This window comes from Acanthochromis polyacanthus, chromosome 21, assembly GCF_021347895.1.
Source record: "Acanthochromis polyacanthus isolate Apoly-LR-REF ecotype Palm Island chromosome 21, KAUST_Apoly_ChrSc, whole genome shotgun sequence".
NCBI lineage: Eukaryota > Metazoa > Chordata > Actinopteri > Pomacentridae > Acanthochromis > Acanthochromis polyacanthus.
The window spans coordinates 19,029,239-19,053,427 of record NC_067133.1 but is presented as its reverse complement, the minus strand read 5'-3'; the positions used below and the strand labels follow the sequence as shown (position 1 = coordinate 19,053,427).

Genomic DNA, 24,189 nt, shown 5'->3' with positions numbered 1-24,189 from the left:
TTTTGTGTGTGCTGCCAGCCTGATGGCCCATCCCCTTTAAGATCCAAGCACATCCCACCCCTTTAAAGCTCAACTCGCTGCTGTCACATCAGGAGCTGCCGTGAGGACTTTCTAATATGTGATGACCGCGCACAGCCAACAGGCAACTTTTCTGTAGCTCATCCTGAGTTACAGCACCGATCCCTTTCTGTATTATCTCACATTTGATAATTTATTAGACGCGATGCTCGGGCCGGCCGGCCTGCTCCTGTTCCTCCTCTCCCTCCTGTCCTGCTGCTCTCCTGCTCAGGGATATTTCGCGGAGGAGCGCTGGAGCCCCGAGTCTCCTCTCCTCGCTCCTCGGATCCTGATCGCCCTGATTTGTAGAAACTCCGAGCACTCCTTGCCGTATTTCCTGGGTACCATCGAGCGCCTCAACTACCCCAAAGACCGCATGGCTCTGTGGTGAGTTATCTGTAAAAAAACAACAACAAAAAAAACCTTCAGCTCACTCGCTTTAAGGTCACATTTGATTTTAACCCAAACATTTTTTTCCTAAGAAACCACATGCGTCAGGCTGTGCTGCAGATTTGCAGAGAAGGGTAGGAAAAGAGGGTGGACCTGTAGAGATTGACAGGGTAGCAAAAATGGCTTTTGGAAACAAAGCCAAGTTCTGTTTTTGCGCACGGTAGCCTGCATACTTTCCGGGATAAAATCCATCCGACAAATCTCAACAAGCAGGATCACTAGCGCTAAAGGCAGATCAACTGTATTACAGCAAGCTTAAATAGCCGCTGTTTTATTGTTGGGCAGAGGTTGAGGACAGAGGTGAGCACATCTGGACCCTGAGGAACCGTGCGTCGCATTGATCTGTATACGTGGAGGGGAGGGGACTCTATGAATGATCACACACACTCTCAGCAGGATTTCTGCTTCCACACACGTAGCTTTCTTCAACTAAGCTCCTCAGTCATTGATTACATGATCATGATATATACTAGATCAATTTTGAATTCCACAGACCTCAGTGTAGCCCAATTTGTGAGGAGTTTTGATGGCACTATTAGGTGTGAAAGCAACTCAATGCCTCTTGACATTGTGCATAATTCATGTTCATTCTGTATGAGAAAAAAACATGTCACAGTCCAGTTGGCTTATGGAAGGAAAAGGGCAATGTTAAATATTCACTCTTCACGCTAAATGATTCTGGGAACTAGAAGCTGGTTGTGTTGTGCACCATTATGCCTCACTAAACACATGTTTCTGTAGGCTTTTGCATCCCATCTGCTGGGATTCGTGGCAGACAATTGCCTAATAGCTGTGCAAATGTATGCTGTAAACATTTTAGACATGTGTCTGTCATGCTCAGGCAAAAGCCAAGGGAAGTGAGAGGGAGGTGCTTGTCCCACAATAACTAAACAACATGCTCCAACAGCCCACTCGCATTTGCTCCTTCAGCTCTGAGCACTTTGAATTACCGCCTGAAGGACTTGGGAGAGTTTTCCTTTTCACTCACCACCTTGATGAGCAAGTTTCACTTTAATGAGGACCTTTTATATAACTGAATGCGTTTTTCTTTTCTGCCTAGTGGCTATAAAATTCTTCTGTACATATGTTTGCGGTGATGGTAGTTTTGTTTAACGTGCTCTCCAAGCAGGAAAATGCAAACAACTGTGTCAAGTTGTAAACACTGCGACAAGTTGTGTGCATTTTGTTCGAGCGCTTTGCAGCTGTTTGAAAGCAAGCCAAAGCCTCAGAATTAGAACTGGCGAAACAGTCAATTAAATCTTTGGCAACTGCATTTAGCTCTGCATTTTCACTTCGCTTCCACCAAAAATAGATCAGATCAGAAAGCGACACACCACAGATGTACAGTACTGTTCAAAAGTCTGGGCTCACTTAGAAATGTACTTTTTTTTTTTTTAAAGAAAAGCAGTTTATTTCAATGAAGATAACATTAAATGAATCAGAATTACGGTGTAGACTTTGTTAATGTGGTAAATGACTATTCTAGCTGGAAATTTTTCATGAAATATCTACATAGGGGTACAGAGGCCCATTTCCAGCAACCATCACGCCTGTGTTCTAATATGCTTTAGTAAATGTTAGTTTTGTCTGAACATGAACAGGAACAATCAGTGTGATTCTAATTCTGAGGAACTGGAAGGTTGGACAGCAGGATTGTGGGGAAAAATAGTTTAGCACAGAGCTGCAGTGTTCTCACAGAACTGTGGGAGATCCTTCAAGAGAATTTCTGTGGAACACATGAGGAAAACACAAACGCAGCTGGCTGTAGAGCAGCTGTTCTTTCTGCAGAAGAGTCTGCGGACCTACATGACTGGCTAGCTGATGATGTCGCATATTTAGAGAAAGAGGGATTAAGGCAAACAGAGCAACGTGTGGTTTGATTCAGTCCATTTGCAGAATTCAGTCAGACAGCCTAACTCGGGTTCGCTTACCTTCCACATGGCTTCATCAGGTTTATATGACCCAGGCTACTTCTTTAATGTTGTTTCTTCAGCGTTATTGTCCTTTTCCAATTTCCTGCTCACTCCTCAAATTCGGAGATATTCCACTGAAGTGATACCAACTAGATGTACTGTGCTTTTGTTTTCTCATGTTGGTATCAATAACACTTGTGTCAGTTCCCACAGCTGCAGACAAAGAGTTTACAACAGGACTGTTGTTATTTGAGTCATGGTTTTGTCTTACAACTCTGGTCTCAGCTTGAACTGGTCTGGCACAAGCTCTACATTCAACCATTGTTACCTTTTTTCTCCTTTCTTTTGGTCTTGGTTGTTGATTATGTTCAGTCACCCTGATGTTGAATAGAGTTCATTCTAATCATTTACTGTTGCTGCACGTTGACAGGGTAGCAACTGATCACAATGAGGACAACACTACAGATGTTCTGCGGGACTGGCTTGTGAAGGTGCAAAACCTTTACCATTACGTGGAGTGGCGACCAAAAGAGGAACCCAGGTTGGCTACTTACTAAAGTTTGTGGTGAACTTGTGTGCAATAAAAAAAAAGACTGATTAATTTCAAACTGTCTTCTGTAGACGTTATGCAGATGCGGATGGTCCGAAGCAGTGGACAGATCTCCGCTATGAGCATGTTATGAAGCTTCGGCAAGTAGCGCTGGAGTCTGCTCGAGAAATGTGGGCAGACTACTTTATGGTAAGTTAACAGTGAAAAAAGAGAGAGCCGAACAACACTGAAAATGTTTCCACTTTAAGTGTTGAGCCAATGCTTCAAAGCGTGCTATTTTTAATCATTCAATAATAAAAGGATAAGCACATCTCAAGTCCAAAGCTCCACCACAAGTGCAATTTAAAAGAAACACAGGGGTTTTGAAAATTGGCCCAGTTACACTTTGCCTCTTATGGTTAAAGTTTATCTTCTGGTCTCGTTCATCTGGATCCTTAAACTATAAAAGCAGCACATTTCTATTTGTATTCCACAGCCCAGCCCACATTGTCTTGCTTCAGTGGGGTATAATTTTGAAATGAAATACATCCATAATTTTGTGCTCTCAGCTTTACTTCTTCGCTTTCTCTTCGACAGAATTGCAATAAATAGTCCTTGGGGGTTTTTAACCATTCCATTTTAGTGCCCCATTTAACCTTCATGACCTGTGAAGCGTTTCTTCTGACGATTTTTAAGTGACCTCCTGGCGTTTTACGTGTACACTTCTGTGACTCTTCACGTCACATTTTGCAGCTTTTCTTCTCATTTTTCTGCTCTCCCTCGTGTAGCTGGTGGACTGTGATAACCTCCTCACCAACCCCGATGTGCTCTGGAAGCTCATGAAAGAGAACAAGACTATTATTGCTCCGATGCTTGAATCCCGTGCGGCCTATTCAAACTTCTGGTGTGGAATGACCTCCCAGGTACTGCTATGATAACTTGGTGTAGCTGCTTGTGTTTCCAAAAAGCTTGATTTTTAGCAAATGCTGTGAAATTCTGCCTGCACTCCATTGTTGTTCAACTCTCCTCCTGCAGGGCTACTATAAGCGGACTCCTGCTTACATACCTATTAGAAAGCAGATACGGAAGGGCTGTTTTGCTGTTCCCATGGTCCACTCCACATTCCTGATAGACCTCAGGAAAGAGGCATCCAGACAGCTGGCCTTTCACCCGCCACACCCAGAATACAGCTGGGCATTTGATGACATCATTGTGTTTGCATATTCTGCTCGGATGGCAGGTATTTGACTTTTTGGCACTTATACCTTAGATCTCAAGATGCTACCCTCTTGGCTGTAAACTTTTTAACCTAAATAATACATCTCCAGGTTAACGTCTTGTTTCCACAGATGTTCAGATGTTTGTATGCAACAGGGAGACCTATGGTTACTTCCCTGTGCCATTACGCTCACATAGTACTTTGCAAGACGAAACTGACAGCTTCCTGCACTCCCTGTTAGAAGTTAACGGTGAGTAGCTTCATTGGGACTGAGGAGTTTACTTTTGCAAACTCCCTGTTTTCCTCTGGCTTTAAGTCTTCATTCTGCTTCTCGCTGTTCCGTGTAATGATAACTTTCCGCATGGGTTTCTGTATATCATTTATACCATTTCTGCATCCATCTTCCCTCTAACTGTGTAGTGCGAAATGCCCCAGTGATGCCTTCCAAACACATACGTGTTCCTAGAAAACAACCTGACAAACTGGGCTTTGATGAGGTGAGTAAGGAGTGACTTGAAGATGGAATCTGCAAAAATGGCCCTCTATCCATTTCTGTTCTGAAAACCTTTCATTGTTGTTGAAGTCTGTAATTGCACTGACTGGTTCCACCGATGCCCTGTGTGCAGGTGTTCATGATAAACCTGCAAAGGCGGACTGACCGCCGAGATCGAATGCTGCGGACGTTGTATGAGCAGGAGATTGCTTGTAAAGTCATTGCAGCTGTAGATGGAAAGTAAGTTCGTTCTGTCTAAAGAATGCTTTTATTTACAACTGTGTCCCTTCTTCCTGCCACTTTGTCATATTTCTTCTTCTCTCTGTTTTTCAGAGCGATGAACGTTAGTGAGGTTCATAGTATGGGCATCCATATGCTGCCTGGCTACAGTGACCCTTATCACGGTCGACCGCTAACAAAGGGAGAGCTGGGATGCTTTCTTTCTCACTACAACATCTGGAAAGAGGTGAACCCCAGAATTCAAGCATTTAAGCATTTCCAAACCAGCTAGGTGGGTAATTTTTTGCTAAATCTGTATCTGGCCTCAGATTGTGGAGCGACGCCTGCACACCTCTCTGGTGATTGAGGACGACCTGCGCTTTGAGGTTTTCTTCAAACGTCGTTTGATGAACTTGATGAGTGAGGTGGAGAAAGAAGGACTGGATTGGGACCTCATGTGAGTTCCTACCAAATCTTTACCTTTTACCTCAGTTCTCCTTAGTTTGCAATTTCCTCTCACCTCTCTTTTCTGTTTCTTTCTTCCAGTTATATTGGTCGGAAGAGAATGCAAGTGGATCACCCAGAGAAAGCAGTGCCAAATATACATAACTTAGTGGAGGCAGACTATTCATATTGGACACTAGGCTATATGATGTCGTTACAGGGCGCTGAGAAACTTTTGAAAGCAGAACCGCTGAAGAAGATTTTGCCAGTGGATGAGTTTCTTCCTATCATGTACAATAAACACCCTGTGTAAGTATTTACTCAGCTAGCACAAGTACACACACATAACATATACATCTGCTTCGGATTTTTTATTTATTTTTTTTTGCTTTTCTTCACCTTGCTTTCTCCTCCTCAGGTCTGATTACATGGATCAGTTTGAAACCAGGGACCTGAAAGCATTCTCTGCAGAGCCTCTTCTTGTGTATCCAACACACTATACAGGTGACAAGGGCTACATCAGCGACACTGAGACCTCGACTGTGTGGGACAACGACAAGGTCCGCACTGACTGGGACAGAGCGCGCTCAGGAAAAACTCGAGAGCAAGCTGAGATCAGCAGCGAAGCCCAGAACTCAGACGTGCTGCAGTCCCCTCTGGACAGTACAGCACGGGACGAGCTATGAGAAGGACTGAACCAGAGCCTCGGAAAAATGTAAAGGTGCATGGGACAAACCACGTCAGTTTTTCAAATCATGTTCGATCTTTAGTTATTTTGATTTTGCATTGCAGCAGGGATGTGACGTCAAGGTTTCTAAAAAAGATTTAAGTTATCAGATGTGACAAGGTGAAAAGGGAACATGTGCATCTTATGTTTTCTTGGTAGTTTTTACTTAACAAAGGCACTAGACTTGCCATTTGGGATGGCATTTGCGGTACCCAAACTCTGTCTGTCATACAGAAATGAACATGCTTATCAGCGAAGAATGAAACTGGTGTTACATTTCAGTACACTGTGAAATACTTTTGAATCATTTCTCATCATTTCATAGACAAAATATGGTTTAGCTACACTCCATATCACTGAGAAAAATGGAAACAGTTGTCATATTATTTGCTTTTAATCTCAACGGTGCTGTGTTTTAAATAATCATTAGCCAGACTTGTGGATGCATGTAGCAAAATGTTATCAAAGCAACAAAACACACATGCAACAGTTGGTGCTAAATCAGCATCCTAGATTTGCAGTAATACTGAAGGCGTTTACTAATTGTGCACTTTGTTGCTCCCGAGTCTCTTGTTGCCTCTTTGTGTGTCTCATCAGACTAGTGTCACGGACTAGCTGTTGATATTGTTACAAGTGAGACAAACCACTGTCCACACCACATACTCTCTGATTTGAGAAGAATATGGTTATATGTTCCCTTTGAGTTCCCTCAGAAAGAACTCGACTGAACAATTTCAAACACACTCTGGCCGTCATCTTAATCCTTCTCAGATGAGTTAAGTCCGAATTTGAGCAGTTTGAGCTTCATGGAAGGTTCGCTACACAAGATAGGGTGTAAAGTCTGGATCATTGTGCTTTCCACAGCTTATTTATTCTGCCATGGTTTCCTCGTCACGTGGCCAGATATGTGAAGACGTTGGTTTCTGTAGAGTACCGATACGAGACATTCACCCACTGATTGTGCACAGAAATGTTAGCGGTGCGTTGTGCCAACGAAAAATAAAATGTTTATTTTTAAATGTATGAAAGTGTGATTGCTGTATACATTATGTTAGTTTTTCCATTTCTCTCTCAACGCTGATGGTACAAATAGAATGTATGACATTTATGGTGGGATCCCTCTGTTACAGTAGCTGTTTATTGTGGCCTCTTTAACACCACATGGCTGTGAACTTTTTTTTTTACGTTTATACCTCTGCAGTCACTAAAAATGGCACAGGGTACAGGAGCCACTCACACTTGTTGAACTAAGCTTGTTCTCAGTTTTATCTTTTATCTTCACCCCTCAATGTGTCCCTCATCTGACACTCTGCTTCAGCTGTTAAGCACCACAATTAGAGAACATTTTGCAGTAAATCTGAGCCTAGATAATCGTGTTGCAGTGATTAATACTTAACTATTACTTGATCTGGTGACCCGATCAGATTTAATTTCAAAAATGTGATTAAAATAGGTCACATAGGGCATCTTATAGTACTAAATTACTCTTTCGAAGGCACCCCTAACCGAGGATTCATTGCAGAAATTAAGTACTGTATATGGGACAAAATTTGATCATCTCATTTGTTCAGTTAATAAAGAATTTAATAGTTTATACTCTGACGTGCAGCATAGTCTCGTATCTGTCCGAGCTCAGAAATTGTTCCTACTTCTGCAACACAAACTTACCACAGTGGCACCTTGTCACTATATTTGGTGAGACGGCGTGGGTGGGGCTTAAAATGACAGTAAGATACACTTCCTCTTCCCTTGATGGTGAATACACCGGCCAACCTCCACTCCACCAGAGGAAGATGACTTTGAGAACGGCAGCAAACTGAGAGCTGCGGGCTATTACCCTTCTAAAAGTGTCACTGTGTGTACACTGCAGTGCAGATTTCCTGCCACTGCAGCTCTTATTGTTTTGTGTTGTGTGTTGTAGTGTGACTTGAGTGACTGATGATGTCTGAATGTTACTGGTAGGGCCCGGCTGCTGTGCTGATAGCGTAGAAATGGAAGAAAACCTAGTGCCCAACAAGGATTCCTCTCAAGTCACAGGTGAGCACACAACATTTTCGATGCTTGAACATGTTGACAAAGTTGCATTTTACTTTACATACTGGATTGTCTAAAACTTTCAGCCATTTAGTCATTTTCTTTCAGATGGTTTGAAATGGCTAAATGCTCGTTTGGTATGTGTTGATTGAAAATATGCTGACATTGCAGTGAAACAAATTATGGCACGGGTAATGCATGTGGGTACATGCATGCACTGTATGCACAATGTGTCAGGAGAATCTTTGTTAATGTGCCTGTTGGTGAACTTCCTGAACTCTTCCTCCGTTTTGACACATTCTTGTTCTGTGTTTTTTGCTCAACTTCTGTATTTTGAAGAGGACATGCCTACTTTAATTCTTTGCAAGAAGCCAACAACAGAGTACTAGTTTATGATATCAATAGGAACAGTGTGACAGTAGAAGTGTTTGCAATAAGCTTACAAATTCCTGTCAAAGAAGTTACCACAATGTGTCCTAAAATTCTACACAAAAAAAAGCCTGTACTTCCTACAAATATACAGTAAAAACAGTGAAGGGCTTGTGGAGATTGGAGATCACTGAAAGCTAATTTTGCTGATCTCTGTCAGTTCTTATACTGAAACGCTGCTGGTGTGAAAAACAAGGACTCTATGTTCAGTATGGGACATGACACAAATTGCAAGCAGGATGTGGTTGACCAAAATGGAGGCATCTCTGAGAGAGAGAAAGATTTCTTTCTCTCATTTGTTGCATCTGTTGTAAAAAAAAAAAAGATCTGTTTTTATCCTTTTTGCATGTCAGAGAGTGAAACACCGTTTAAACAGTGTGAGCACAAAAGCTGGAGGTTTCATTGTCAAAACGCACGACATTGTTCCACATTGTATTTTAGTTCAGCCAAGGAGCTATTTTACTCGGCAGTTCAAAGGAAATACTGTTAGACGTGGCTTCAGAAGAGGAACCGAGTTTGATTTCTTTTCTTCTACGTTTCATTTTAAGAAGAATCATCTTTCTTAATGTGCATTTGTGAGCTGCAGTTTGTTCACAAATATGTAAAAGACTGGTTTGGCCTTTACACAAAACATTTATGTTAAATGTGAAATATTGTGCGTTTCTCTGCACTCGTTCTTGGTATTAACGATCACGTTTTAGGATCTGAAATCTACAAGTGTTCCCACATGACCTGAGAAGTAAGGCCATCTTATTACTGTGTATCTTAAATTTCCCATTTCTCATTTCAGATGTGAAGAAGGCACATCATAAATCTGAAACAAAGCGCTACAGCGAGATCTTCAGAGATTTTGACAACCTTGATTTATCTTTAATTCCTTCGTAAGTATTTAATATTTACAAATGGTGCTGCTGGTTTCTTTTGTCTCCTGCATCACTCTGCTTGTTCAGTTTTTTTCTGAATACAGTGAGTAGTGAGGTGTTTCTAAGCCTCCACATGTATATACAAAATAGAATAATCAGATATGAGATATTATCCAATCACTATATTTATTGGTTACTCCTTATCCCAAATAACTAGATCTAAACTGCAAGCCCAACCTAAGCTTGAGTCTTAGAAGGCTACAGTGCTGTACATTTGTCTGATCATAGGAAACCATCAAGGATAAAAATGTTTGAACATATTTTGTCAACTTTATGTCATGACAGCTTTAAAATAAAGATTGAATCAAAGTAAAATCAATTATGTCTCTCTTAATCTCATATGGTTCTGATTCTAATTTTATGATGAATCCACCTTTTATAGGATGAATGTTTTTTGCCTTGACATTACAGCATTTCTTTCAGAACCACACAAACGCATCAAAATAATATATGATAGTTGTAAAGTAGAGCTACAGGGATGTATATTTTGTGTATAAAGTATCCTGAAGACATTTATGTGTGGTATTGATCAGCCATAGAAACATATGGAATCAGCGTGTTGAGTCGTGTTTCTTTTGTGTATTTTAATCATTTCATCACAGTTTGTTCCTCGACAACGCCTAAACTTTGTTAGTCATTGCAGTTTGACTGCGTATGTTTCCCTCCTAATGCCTTCATTCTGGGTTCAGTGCAGGGGAGGATCTGCTGGCAGACATTGACTCTCTGTCCATCTCAGAGTCCATCTCTACAGAAAGTGCGGAGCTCACAGAGCAACAAGATGCGCCTGTAAGAAATAAATACTTGAAAATAATGAGGAATTTGTCTGTTGCTGTTTAGGTTAGAGTTTATTTCAGCTGCTGGTTCTACACTTATTGATCTCATTCCTACCAGAAATAGTTAATTTTTTAGATTTTGTAAAGGATTCACAGAATACTGTAGGAGCGTATTCATGAGATTAATTGTGCTTTCACAGCATAAAAGTCTTTATTTTCCCAACAGAGTGAAGATGCCTTGTGTTCACAGACACGTGCTGAGAGCAGTGAAGGGGATGGAAACCAAGCAGGTAGGATTTGTGTGTGAGAGGCAGAAAGAGAACAAAGAAAGTGTGGAAGACAGTGTATGTCTGTCTGATATAAACTGTGAAGCACTGCACACAGGGAATCATCACAACATTTGTGTATACTTTCCATCACCACCAGTAAATGTTACTTGTATGTAGACCAATGAGTAATATCCATCATATCCAAAGGTCACTGGGAGATGCAGGGACTTTTGTCTGCACCATTTAATCGAGTATCTTCTTCAGTCTAAACTTTTTTCTTATAATTCGCTGTAAGTTGTAATTGCCCTGTTGTAACGAGATTAGGATAAGGGGAGAGGATTAAAGCACGAGACAGCTGTTCCAAGTTTAATGTTACATACAAGGGGAAGACAGACCAATCTAATGAAAGAGGAAATGTCAGTGTTACACACCCTAAGGCAGTAAATACAAGGGAGATTGAGAAAAAGATTTACTCATAGTTTTCATCAGGAATCACTGCCAAGTATATGAACCTCAGTTTGGTTCAAACTGTGCCATAGGTCACAACACACAGTCAGAGATTTGGAATTACAGAGGCATGGGGTGTTGAAATTAGGTAGTATAAATAGTAAAATAGAAGAAGTAGCCAATGTAGAGCAGCATGGACTATTTCCTAGAACACCTCCCCCACCCCACCCCACCCTACTTGCCAGGTCACACACCAGGAGGTAAACCTCACTCGATGCTCCTCCAAAGCCTGTCGCTGCGCAATCTGGACCTGACCAGGATAATCCTCAGTTCAAGGCTGGGGGCCATACACATGGGGGAGTACAGAAGGAGTGCTCTCTGAAAGTGCTCGGAGCTCTTCCTATCCCATCGAGAGGGAAGGCTAAGGGAGGTCAACCTTAGCACACAACCCAGCCACAAGTCCATCATTACCCTGGAACTGCCTGTTCTATTTTTTTGGACTTTTCCTAAAGACACAGAAAAATATCACCCTTGGATTTATTTTTCTACCAGTCTAACTGTATTTGGCATCTGTGTAAAACAACAGGCTGGACTAAAATCTGCGTGTCTGAGTGAGGAACTTGAAAGAGAAGTCGTTGCACTCTTTCTGGCTGTGGTGTGCTTGCTTGGTTTAAAAAAAAAAACATTGAACTGTGGACTGTTAGAAGAAGTGAAAGTTCCCAAAGTGTACGTGCACTCAAAATGCTGGTTTAGGAAAAAATGATGTTATTTTGATTATATTATTCTTTAATTTCCAAATTGTTCTGGAAGTGCGATGTAGAGTGGAAAATAGAAAGTTGCGTGGGGAGCGTTTGTTAGACCATATGACTGTCACACAAACATCATCCACCCCTGTGTTAGTGTGACTCACAGAGGAAGAAGAACGGTTGCCATATCAACACCCTGCCTGCCAAAGTCGAGCTGTGACATAGTGGTGTTTGATACTGCCCACTGGTTTAGAGCAGGGGGCAGTTTGTAGCTGACCAGCAGTGAACAGGTGTGAGAGGGCGGGGCTAGGCAGAGAGAGGAAGAGCAGAGAGGAGGGAAGTATTCAGCTAAAGCTGTTTGCCTTTGGTCCACAGAAACCCTCCCCTGTCAGGTCACATCCCCATTGTGTCAAGCGGAGGATGTAGGGCAGATTTAAGAGGGTTTTTTTTGGTCAGTCAACAGCATACATCAGCTGTGTTTATGTGCAAGAGATACCTACAATTCCTTCTGGAAACCACAGGACCTCCACATTGAGGAGCAGCTATGACTTGCCATATGCAATCAATGTTTCCTTTTTTGGGTTTGTGCATACTTCTTTTTTTAAAGTGGATTTTGCTTTTTGATTATTACTGTCTGATGAAGTCTGGGAGCTTGTGGTTGTCACTCTAGTAATAGAAAGGTGTTACTTTGAGGCTGGAGGCTGTTTGAGTCCTCCAGAAGAGAGACAAGCTGCGGGGTGAAGCCCGGTGGACACGGTGTAATCCCTGGGTACAGCTCCAAGTGTAAGGAGCATACAGTGATGCTGATGTACTCCCTCACAGCCCAGGAAGCAGACCTGGCCCTCTGTCGCTGCGAGGATGGAGTGGAGACGGCCATGCAGTACGCCAAGATGTGGTGCCGCTATGCCAAAGACCTTCTGGCCTGGATGGAGAAGAGAATCAGCTTGGGTATGTACACGTGCAGCTGAGTAAAGGAAGTAGCAGGGTAGCATGCAAAATATCTGAATGCAAATCTGTTGTCTCTACACTGGGTAATGGAAATCATGACATCCACAATGCAGTTACTAGTCTTACCAAAAATGTACTAATTTAAAATTATGCATCGTGTTGTATAAGTCCTCCCCAAATAGTTTCTTATAGAGGTAGTGTAGGTATTCATTCAAGAGAATTTTTACTTGTTTTTGACTAAATTTAGATGCCTTGCTCTGTATTGTCGATCAAGAAAAGAAAAGGCAGTAATACAGTCAGTCTGTAATTTTTCCACTCACTGCTTATGACCGCTGGTGGTGCAGCCACCCTGGTGAGCTACATGCTGCACACACAGAGAGGAAGGATTACAAGGCAGATTAGCTGGCAAGAGGAGGCTAGTAAAGGACACGGGATGCCTTTGGAGTTCCTAGTTAGTGATTACACTTGTATCAGCCTTCACACATGCCCAGCGTCCAGACAGACATGTCAAGCATGTAAGTCTACTGATAGCAATCAAAACACAAAGCGATAGTACAGTCTCTAAGCTCAGCGGTGTTAAGAGTAGTGTTAGGCAATAGCAACTGATGAGTAATTCTGGGTGGTGCTCAGCCCCAAACTACTTACTACACACAGTAGATCAACAGGCAGGTTTCCTAATAGCAGCAGCACAGTGTCCATTTTCAAAGAGAGCAGTTAGATCACACACCAGTGCCAGAGGAGTGATTGTACCTGAACTGAGCAGTCAGATTATCTTCTGTTGATTTTACGGCATCAGACATAAACAGTGGAAATAAATGAGTTCATTTCTTGTTGTAGTTCCTCAACCTATACAAAATGCAGATCAAAGCTGTTTCTAAGCAAATTGGTTCCACTTTTAAGATCAAAATAGATGCAGGCCAGGCCAGCTTTAATCAAGTACTACTGTAGGTGGGTTTCAATAGGTTTGATTAGATTTTCAGGAGACAAGTGTCATCTGAAGGTTCATAGGGAGTTAAACATGCCTGATTAAAATAGAGTTTTGAATCAATAACCAACAGTACTAATCCATATTCCGATCCCATTTTAATAAACAGTCCATTTCTGTTTGTCTTCTCCTTCCCTAATTTATAGTATTTTGTGAATAAGCTTTAGAGAGCGCCTTGAATTGCCTTGTGTATGAATTGTGCTATAAAAATAAATTTGCCTTGCCTATGCATAGAAAAGCTTAAACTGATGTGATTTTCTTTGACAGAACAAGAATTTTCCAAAAATGTCATAAAGGCGGCTGAAGGGGCAAAGGTGAATGTGGCACAGCAGGTATGGCTTTGTTTGATGGATATTTGACAAGGGAAATGTTGATGGATTGACTATCACAATGAGTTACAATTCATTATGGAGAGTCACTGCTACAAGAAAGTTTGTAGCATTTGCCCTTCTTACCTATAATTACTATAGAATAGCAGTGTAAATCTCTTGCCTGTGTAGGAAATGATGCCACTGCAGTACATCTACACCATGGCTCTAGAGCAAGACATCAAGAACAGCGTCACATCTAGAAGGACGTCTGAACTGATACAAAACCGCTGTTATCAGGTATAGAAGTCCACACACACGCACAAAAAGTCAGCTCCATCTGTCTTTTAGAGGTAGATGTGTTCAATCCAGTATCTTTGTACCAAAGGCCTTGACTGCCAAGAGAAATGAGATCGATAAGTGGCGGAGAGAGTTTAAAGAACAGTGGGCAAGAGAACAGCGGAGGATGGTGAGTGAATTAGGAGTCCTATTAATAGCTAAAGGTTAGCCTTCTACGTACTTTAATTAAACCTTCATGTGTGTCTGAAGGTAAACTGTATAATCCATGATGTATACATACGTTTGTTTGTATGTTATGTATTGCACACATGTCCTTTTTGTTGATGTAACTGTTGTTACATGTATGTTATTTGGGTACACTGGTGCAATCTTTGTTAATAGAAACTAATCTGTTCTTTTCCCCCTCCGTGTTTCACCCTTTCATGTTTTCAGAATGATGCAGTGACTGCTTTGAAAAAGGCCAGGCAGCAATATTACCAGCGGTGTGAGGAGCTAGAAAAGGCTAAAGCTGTCTCTGCTAAAGCTGTGGATGACACGGCTGGAACCAAAACACTTGATAAGAGGAGGAAGTCTAAGGATGATGCGCAGACTAAGGTGAATGTCCTGGTAATGTAATGTCTAAAAATGAAGTCGTAATTCAGTCCTAGTACAGAAAAAAGGGGTTGAATATTGCTAGGTTGCTCATAGTGTGTTTATAATGTTTCATAATACAATATAAAAATGTCAGATTTGCGATTTCAAAGCAGCTCTCAGGCCTCTTTCTGTCTCACCTAGGTGCTGGAGGCAGAGAATCTGTACAGACAGTGTGTGAGTGATGCCAGGATCCACCAAGAGGAGCTAGTGAAGGTCAAAGAAAGAATTATTTCTCACATTCGCAAGCTCATCTGTCAGGGAGACACTGTGCTCAAGGAGGTTGGTATGAAATTAAGAGAACCAAACATCTGTCTTGCTGTCAGTGTGTGGCTGGGCAAGTTGTGGTATAAATGTAGAATATATGGTAACACTATCTATGTCAGTGTCCCAAGGCACTATACAGATGCTTATAGTAACACCAGCTAAGGATATTTACCACCTGTGTATAAAATGCCTGCCTTTGATTAAAAGTAATAATCTATTTAAGCAGTGATACAGGGCTTGCAACTTTGCTTATATAATGATATAAAATTAAAGAATTCCAACGCATCTGCCATGTTTCAACTGTAAAAAAAAATGCTTTCTTTTGTATTGATATTGAAACTGTAAGCAATGATGGTAGCATGAAAATTATTTTTGCAAGCAGAGCAGCATCTTAATATTTTATATTCCATACAGCCTACTATCTCTTGATAAAATCATTGCTTTGTCTTCACGTTGCATCCTCTCTTTGCATCAGGCCACAGTCAACATGTTCTTCTACCAGCGGCAGCAGACGGAGCCTATTCCTCTCGGCTACCACAACCTGGAGCTGACATGCAGATCTCTGGAGCCCGGCGAGCCCTACCTGCTCTTCATCCTGAGCAAGCGCCGTCCCGAGCAGCCTCTCCAGGTCTTCAGCTTCCAGGAGCATGTTTCTCAGGCCAAAGGGTATTTTAAACCTCGTGGTTACTTCTGCTGTTGCTTTGTCTGTGATTGTCTGTGACACTTTTTAAACCAAAGTAAGAACATCACTTCTGAAGATGTTTTAGTAAGAATGCGTGCATTTGTGTGCTCACTTGCAATAATAATAGGATAAATGACAGAACATAAGATGTGCAATAACACTAGCTCTCTACTCTTTAAAATTATTGCTTCATTGCTTTAATTTTCAAAGCAACAAACGGAAAACCAGCAGTGGCCTCAGCACTCTGCAAGACTCCTCACCAATGACGGATGATGTGTGTTACAGACGACCTCTAGATGGAAGTAAGGCCTCTACATGACTACACATGACTATATTAACAGACAGATACTCCTGTTTAATTCAATTTGTGCTTTGTGCACTTTAGAGAAACAGGGTACAGTGACAGTGAGAGCATTGGAGGCAGTCTAGAATCTCTGTCCAGTCCTGGTGAGCACAAGACTACATTTGTTGCGGCAACTTTTTCCTCTTCTTGCATAATAAAACTTTACATCGCTTAACCTTTTTGATTTCCCCTGTGCTGTGTATCTGCTCTGTGGGACTGTATAACTACAGCATACACTAATAGGAGGACGCCCAAACCCACATCCACTCTGACGGTGTCATTGGACGACGCTGACGGCCGAGATGTAGTGTCAGAATCAGGTTAGTTACCTCCCTTCCTTCGTGAACAGACGGGGGCTTATTTACCACACTTATTTACCTCCACTTAACCTCTCCCTGCAGAGTACATTGATGGCCAGCCCGTTAAAATCCACGCGCCTTCTCGAGCTGCACTAACACACCGACTCAAGAAAATGAAGAGCAAGATGGTCAAATGCAAACAGTGTGACAACTACATTGTTGTCAGTGGGGTTGAATGTGAGGAGGTATGATGCCAAATATTAAATATGTACACACGTGGACAAAATTGTTGGTACCCCTCAGTTAAAGAAGGAAAAACCCACAATTCTCACTGAAATCACTTGAAACTCACAAAAGTAACAATAAATAAAAATTTATTGAAAATTAAATAATCAAAAACAGCCATTACTTTTGAATTGTTGATTAACATAATTATTTAAAAAAACAAACTAATGAAACAGGCCTGGACAAAATGATGGTACCTCTATAAAAGATTGAAAACTATTTGACCAGAGTGACATGATTAACTCAGGTGTGTCATTTAATTGACATCACAGGTGTTTCCAAACTCATAATCAGTCAGTCTGCCTTAAAGGGAGACAAGTAGTCACCCTGCTGTTTGGTGAAAAGGTGTGTACCACACTGAACATGGACAACAGAAAGCGAAGGAGAGAATTGTCCCAGGACATCCGAAAAAAAATGATAGACAAACATCTTAAAGGTAAAGGCTATAAGATCATCTCTAAACAGCTTGAAGTTCCTGTGACAACAGTGACTCATATTATTCAGAAGTTCAAGACCCACGGGACAGTAGCCAACCTCCCTGGACGTGGCCGCAAGAGGAAAATTGATGACAAATTGAAGAGACGGATCGTTGGAATTGTATCCAAAGAGCCCAGAGCAACCTCCAAAGAAATTAAAGGTGAACTCCAAGGCCAAGGTACATCAGTGTCAGATCGCACCATTCGTCGTTGTTTGAGCCAAAGTGGACTTCATGGGAGACGACCAAGGAGGACACCACTGCTGAAAAAAACTCATAAAAAAGCCAGACTGGAATTTGCAAAAATGCATGTTGACAAGCCACAAAGCTTCTGGGAGAATGTCCTTTGGACAGATGAGACCAAACTGGAGCTTTTTGGTAAGGCACATCAACTCTATGTTCATAGACTCAAAAACCAAGCATACGAAGAAAAGAACACTGTCCCTACGGTCAAACTTGGAGGAGGCTCAGTAATGTTTTGGGGCTGCTTTGCTGCATCTGGCACAGGGTGTCTTGAAAGTGTGCAAGGTACAATGAAATCTGAAGACTATCAAGGCATTCTGGAGAGAAATGTGCTGCCTAGTGTCAGAAAGCTTGGTCTCAGTCGCAGGTCATGGGTCTTCCAACAGGACAACGATCCAAAACACACAGCCAAAAACACCCAAGAATGGCTGAGAGAAAAGCGTTGGACTATTCTAAAGTGGCCTTCTATGAGCCCAGATCTGAATCCCATTGAACATATGTGGAAGGAGCTGAAACATGCCATTTGGAGAAGACACCCATCAAACCTGAGACAACTGGAGCTGTTTGCTCATGAGGAGTGGGCCAAAATACCTGTTGACAGCTGCAGAACGCTCATTGACAAATACAGAAATCGTTTAATTGCAGTGATTGCCTCAAAAGGTTGTGCAACAAAATATTAAGTTATGGGTACCATCATTTTTGTCCAGCCCTATTTCATTAGTTTGTTTTTTTAAATAATTATGTTAATCAACAATTCAAAAGTGATGGCTGATTTTGATTATTTAATTTTCAATAAATTTTTATTTATTGTTACTTTTGTGAGTTTCAAGTGATTTCAGTGAGAATTGTGGGTTTTTCCTTCTTTAACTGAGGGGTACCAACAATTTTGTCCACGTGTGTACATGCACTGTGAGAAGACTTGTGTCTTAGACTAACATGGTGAGAACATGTGTGGTGTCTCTAAGATTATGCTTGTCATCTTTCCTTTCTTTGTCACACTTGAAGTGTGGGCTAGCTTTGCACAGGAAGTGCATGGAGGTGTGTCAGCTAGAGTGTGAACACAGAAAAGGAACAGTGTTCGGAGTGGATCTTTCTCTGCTCCCACGGCAAACGCCAGATGAGGTCCCCTTTGTGGTTTTGCGCTGCACCGCTGAGATAGAGAGTCGCGCTCTCTCCATCCAGGTATGATTAAGCACCACAGTGACCAAAGCATCTGTGCTGTCAAGTGTGAGTGCTGGTCCAATAACTGTTGTCTGCTTTTGTTTTCTGAGGGAGTGTATCGTGTGAGTGGGTCCAAGCCTCGCATTCAGAAGCTCTGCCAGGCGTTTGAGACGCAAAAGGAGCAGGTGGACCTCTCTGACCTGTCACCACATGACATCACCTCTATCCTTAAGCAATTCTTCAAGGAGGTACAGGAATCATTGGCAATTAAACCTCACTGTCTTTGTTAGGTTGATTATAGGAGGAAAATTTAGACATGCATAAATGTGCAAAGGAGCATTTTTAGGCGCTTATGGTGAAGTAGGGAAGTTTTCAAAAACAACAGCATGAATAGTTTCAATAAACAGAATCTGTTGCAGGACTCTTTGCTCTTCTTGACATTATTTTTTAATCACTTTGGCTGTATGTTTCACTGTCTCATGCTGCAGAATAAGACTCTTTGTGATAAAGAAAACTCTGAGTGTCTGAAGTGCCTTAAACTTTTGCACACTGCAATCGTTCGTCTTTCTGTGCCAGCAAATAATTCCAGTATTATCTCTTCCAGCTCCCAGAGCCCTTATTAACCTTTGACCTGTACAATGATTTCATCACGGTGGGAAAAACCATTCAGCACCTGAGTGAAAGGGAGACACCACCAGACACTAATGAGATAATGGACATCATTCACAACCTGCAAAAGCTACTACAGAAGCTTCCTACATATTGCTATAGCACTTTGCAGCATATTATGTGTCACCTGCAAAAGTGAGCACGCAGCTGGATGACAGATCTTACTAGTTACATTAAACTTAATCCTTTTCAGAGATTACATTGTACTGTGTTAAACGCTGGCTGAGCTTTCCCTGAATTTGTCTTTACAGAGTTTCAGAGAACTTTGAGAACAAGATGTCCGCTAGCAACTTGGGGATTGTGTTTGGGCCGACGTTACTGCGTCCTCTAGTATCTACGGACATGTCAATGATTGCCCTGTTGGAAACCAGCTACCAGGCTGTACTTGTTGAGTTCCTCATCACGCACCACAACAAGGTTTTTGGCCTGCAGCAACCCAGCACACCTCCTCCTCCAGTCCCCACTGCACCGCTTCCAGACACCCCACCCAGAGCTTCCTGTTCCATGGAAGGGGTGGTTTATCCCGACCCGGAACATGAAACTTCCTCCAGAGAGCGACCACAGTCACTAGAAGTAAGTGCTTCAGTGGTTTTTCAAGCACAAATTTTTGTGGCTGCTGCTGTAGTCCAGTTTGACTCTTATCGGTGACAAATGCCAAGAGTTCCCCATTAAGCAGCCACCTTTGTTTGACAGCTAATTCGGTTTTAAAGGGATCAGTAAAAGTTGCTTGGCATTCTCTGAGAGAGTTCACACTTACCTGTTTGCTTTAAGAGCCTTAGCACCTGGCACCCTAACCTGAAGTTTATTCTGTGAGGATTAACACGATGCACAGCTGCTGCGTTTCTACTGATCTTCTTTCAAGCTTTACTGTGCGTGTATTTCACTGCTCTTGCTTTTAGGCGCTGAACAAAACTTGTAAGACATTAGACATTTACTATGGCTATACTGAATGGATTAGAGGTACAAAGTAAAATGACCTGTGCCTCAGGCAGGCTACTTCAGCTTAATCCAACAGTTAAAAACTCCTACATTTAGGACACTACATTTGCACCTAATATAAACCAATCAGACTCATCCTAATAGTCATTCCCCAGTAAGAATCTCTGTCACATACAGTGGTGCTGCAGTATTTTAGTATTAGATGTGGACTGTAAACACTTCCACCACTCAACTTGTGTCATTCCAACAGAGTCGAACAATCAAGAGAGACTCAAGCGAGGGTTATATATCTGACAAGTCTTCATCCAATGAGGCAGTGGACCAGCTCAGCCCTGAAGCCAATGAGAGAGCAGGTAGGCGGGTTGTAGTGATAGAGAAGTTACTGGAATAGGTGCACAACAATTGAATTCACAGTGTTGATGTCTTATGTAGTTTATCGAGGTTGAGGTTTTTAGTTTCAGCTTGTGCTTTTGCCACTTGAGGACATGTTTCAATTAATCCTTTAGGAGAGCTTGTAGGTGTTACACATACAGCTCCCAAGTTGTTTACTTCATTTCTCACAGACAGGTGGTTGGTTAGAGTTACACAGTTTCTTTCTAAACAGCAAATACTGTGGGTGCAGAGCGCCACAAAAGTCTGCTGTAGTTCTTTGTTTTTTTCACGCTTCGCATGCTTCCTCAAGTTATTTTTAGACTAAGATTTTGACGACATTCATTCCTGTGAAATGAGACTTCTTAGCTTTTATTAAGGATTGCGTTAATAGAATTAAGCAAACAATGGGTGATTTTAAACGCAACATAATGTAATATGACCATTCACTTGGGTTAGAAATCTTGGTTTGGATTTTGGTGACCAGCTTACAAAATAATACTGTTTTTTGCTGCCAATGAGATCTGTGGCTTGAACTATTCTTTGCCTGCTTCACTCTTTTTTTTATTATTTTTTATTTTTATGGCCTTTTCTTGGCTTTATTGGATAGATGAAGTGAAAGAGACAGGAAATGGGGGAGAAGAATGAGGTTAAGGACATGCAGCAAAGAGCCGTGAGCGGGAATCGAACCTAGACTGCTGCGTCAGAGACCAGCCCCTGTACATGGTTCACCTGCTTAACCCGTTGAGCTATACAGGCGCCCTGCTTGCTTCACTCTTACTGTTTTTATTCTCTATGGCTACAACAACAAGCAGCTTCAAGGTTTCAGATCCCAACTAAACGCATGTATACTCAATGGCCACTTTATTAGGTACATGTTGCTAGTGAAAAGTTGGACTCCCTTTTGTCTTCAGAACTGCCTTAATTCTTGGTGGAAACATCCCTCAAAGATTTTGGGGGATGTGAATATTCACATGATAGCGTCACACAGTTGCTGCAGATTCATCGGCTGCACATCCATGATGCCAATCTTCTGTTCCACCACATCACAGAGGTTCTATTGGATCGAGATCTGGTGACTGTGGAGGTCATTGGAGTACAGTGAGCTCATTGTCATGTTCAAGAAACCACTTTAGGATGATTTGAGCTTTGTGGCATGGTGGATTATCCTGATGGAATAGACTGTGGTCATAAAGGGATGGGCATGGTTAGCAACAATACTCAGGTGGGCTGTGGCATTTAAATGATGTTCAGTTGGTATTAAGGGGCCTAAAGTGTGCCAAGAAAATATCCCCCACATCACTACACCACCACTACCATTGATACAAGGCAGATCCATGCTTTCATGTTGTTCACACCAAATTCTGACCATCTGAATGTCGCAGCTGAAATGGAGACTCATCAGACCAGGCAACAATTTTCCAATCTTCTGTTGTCCAACTTTGGTGAGCCTGTAGAAATTGTAGCTTCAGTTTCCTGTCCTTAGCTGACAGGAGTGGCACCCTGTCTGGTCTTCTGCTGCTGTATCTCATCTTCTTCAAGGTTGGACGTGCTGTGAGTTCAGAGATGGTATTCTGCATTCCTTGGTTGTAGCGAGTGGTTATTTAAGTTACTGTTGCCTTTTTATCACCTGGAGCCAGTCTGCCCTGTCCATTCTCCTCGGACCTCTCACATCAACAAAACATTTTTCAGACCACACTCTGTAAATCCTAGATATGATTGTGGTGAAAATCCCAGTAGCTCAGCTGTTTGTGAGATACTCAGACCAGCCCATCTGGCACCAACAACCATGCCACATTCAAAGTCACTTAAATCCTATTTCTTCCCCATTCTGATGCTTGGTTTGACCTTCAGCAAGTTGTCTACATGCCTAAATGCATTGAGTTGCGGCCATGTGATTGGCTGCTTAGATATTTGTGTTGAACAATTGTACTTAATAAAGTGGCCGGTGAGTGTATATGCCACTGTCAAAAGCAACACCAGCATAATTAGTCTTTAAATTCTCTTAATTGCTTTTAAGACGGGGTAGGATATACTTCCACTCTGCACTCTTTAAGTTTTCAGTTTATGTACTTGAATACAATATGCAGAGATTGTCAGGTCTGCTAGTGTGATCATTAATAACGTGTTTGTATTGCTTTACTTTGAGAATCATATGCTTATCCTCCCTTTTCTGCCCCAGTCCTGGCTCTGAGAGGGGCAACAAGTGATCCTCAGGGTGAATCAGTGGCGGACACTGCCCCAGATTTTGGGACCCAGACGCAATATCGTTTCACCAGACAGCCTGTGAAGTATCACCGGCATCATAACCCAGGAACCCGACTCACTAACCTGACTCGCACAGCCAGACAGCCTGCAACTCCAGCAAGGGGCCATCCAGGGAGTGCAGACAGCAGCCGCAGCTCTTCCCCAGAGCCGAGGATGCAAAGACTTTCCCAGAACTTAGATGTCTACAGTGAGAACACTTGCCAGCCCCAGCAGGTCACCATTGCCCCGGAGAGTAAAGTTGACGCCCCACTAAGCCCTCGCGAGGTTGTGCAGTACATGCTGGGATTGGACTCAGCATTTACATCACCTGCAGCATCATCCTGTACAGCACAGGAGTCTACTCAGGAAGCAGCAGCAGCAGGGTCTCAAACAGATCCGAACATAAATCTGACCAGTAACAGACAGCGTGCTGGTCAAAGCTACGCTCTGTGTCAGTCACCAAAGACAGTTCCTGTCGAACACCACCTGACCTCACCAGCCCAGAAGATCCTGTCGGGTCTGAAGCTGAGACGCAGCCACTCAGGGAAGGACGAGCAGCTCTTTGTCTAAAGGGCTATGAAAATCTGGAGACATTTCACCAGAATGTATCGACATACACTGGAGGACTGCATTAGCATCATTGTTACTGTGGCTAACAATAGTGACTAAGATCCACATTCGTGTAGTTATTATAAATGAAAGCTCCTATCGTCTGCCCAAATATCATCTCTGTAGAACAGAACTGTCTTCATTTACTAAAAAGTTAAATGTACCAAACTAACGTTTAGAATTGTTCAGGATTGGTGCTTACTCGGATACCAAAACCTTATTACCATTTAATCTTCTTTGAGATTTTTATCTTTTGATCTGTCTAATACCCAGGCCAGACAAGAGAGGTCCAGGTATTAATCACTTTTCATTACCTTGAATGTATCTGAATGCAAGTGGTTGGAAACTGGAGGTCACAAGATACAAAGCAGCACTTAATGTTTTGTCCTGAACAAACTACAATGGGAAAATACAAATGTTTTCAAATGTGTTTGTTTTTTTTAATGTTATTTTATACTACTCGTGATTTTTAAAAAAATATTTTAGTTTTGTAATTTGTGTAGCACATAAACAGATATTCCTTCAGTGGTGTCATGTCGAAGTTATTTTTTTTAGTTTAATGCACCTTTCCTGTGTCGCCACAAGGAGGCGATCTTCTCTCAGTGTGAGAGGAAAACATGCCAGACACAATAGTAGAAAGAAAATAAAGCGTTTATTTCTAATTATAGTGCTGTGTTTGGGCATTACTCTTTCCTAGTTTCCCAACAGCCTTTTTAAAAAAAAAAAAAAAATCTCTGGATGTGTTTGTTTTTGCGCGC

At 41.9% G+C, this 24,189-nt stretch overlaps 2 protein-coding genes across 2 annotated transcripts; both read left to right on the top strand.

The window, feature by feature from the left end:
* Nucleotides 1-69: 69 nt before the first annotated feature.
* colgalt1a (collagen beta(1-O)galactosyltransferase 1a) lies at nt 70-7,070 on the top strand. Its single transcript, XM_022210362.2, has 12 exons — nt 70-444; nt 2,851-2,961; nt 3,042-3,159; nt 3,738-3,872; nt 3,985-4,189; nt 4,299-4,418; nt 4,589-4,665; nt 4,795-4,901; nt 4,995-5,127; nt 5,210-5,337; nt 5,427-5,633; nt 5,743-7,070. The coding sequence occupies exons 1-12, from the start codon at nt 224-226 to the stop codon at nt 6,008-6,010; spliced, it is 1,830 nt and encodes a 609-aa protein (XP_022066054.1). The 5' UTR covers nt 70-223; the 3' UTR covers nt 6,011-7,070.
* Nucleotides 7,071-7,801: 731 nt separating this feature from the next.
* gmip (GEM interacting protein) lies at nt 7,802-24,098 on the top strand. The gene is made up of 21 exons (XM_051941619.1): nt 7,802-8,088; nt 9,305-9,395; nt 10,127-10,223; nt 10,437-10,500; nt 12,495-12,620; nt 13,873-13,937; nt 14,106-14,213; nt 14,302-14,382; nt 14,646-14,807; nt 14,988-15,125; nt 15,586-15,776; nt 16,003-16,094; nt 16,180-16,239; nt 16,366-16,455; nt 16,537-16,679; nt 18,443-18,619; nt 18,709-18,846; nt 19,203-19,402; nt 19,519-19,840; nt 20,457-20,559; nt 22,758-24,098. Exons 1-21 carry the CDS (start codon nt 8,001-8,003, stop codon nt 23,390-23,392), a joined length of 3,171 nt encoding a protein of 1,056 aa, XP_051797579.1. The 5' UTR covers nt 7,802-8,000; the 3' UTR covers nt 23,393-24,098.
* The last annotated feature ends 91 nt before the right edge of the window (nt 24,099-24,189 follow it).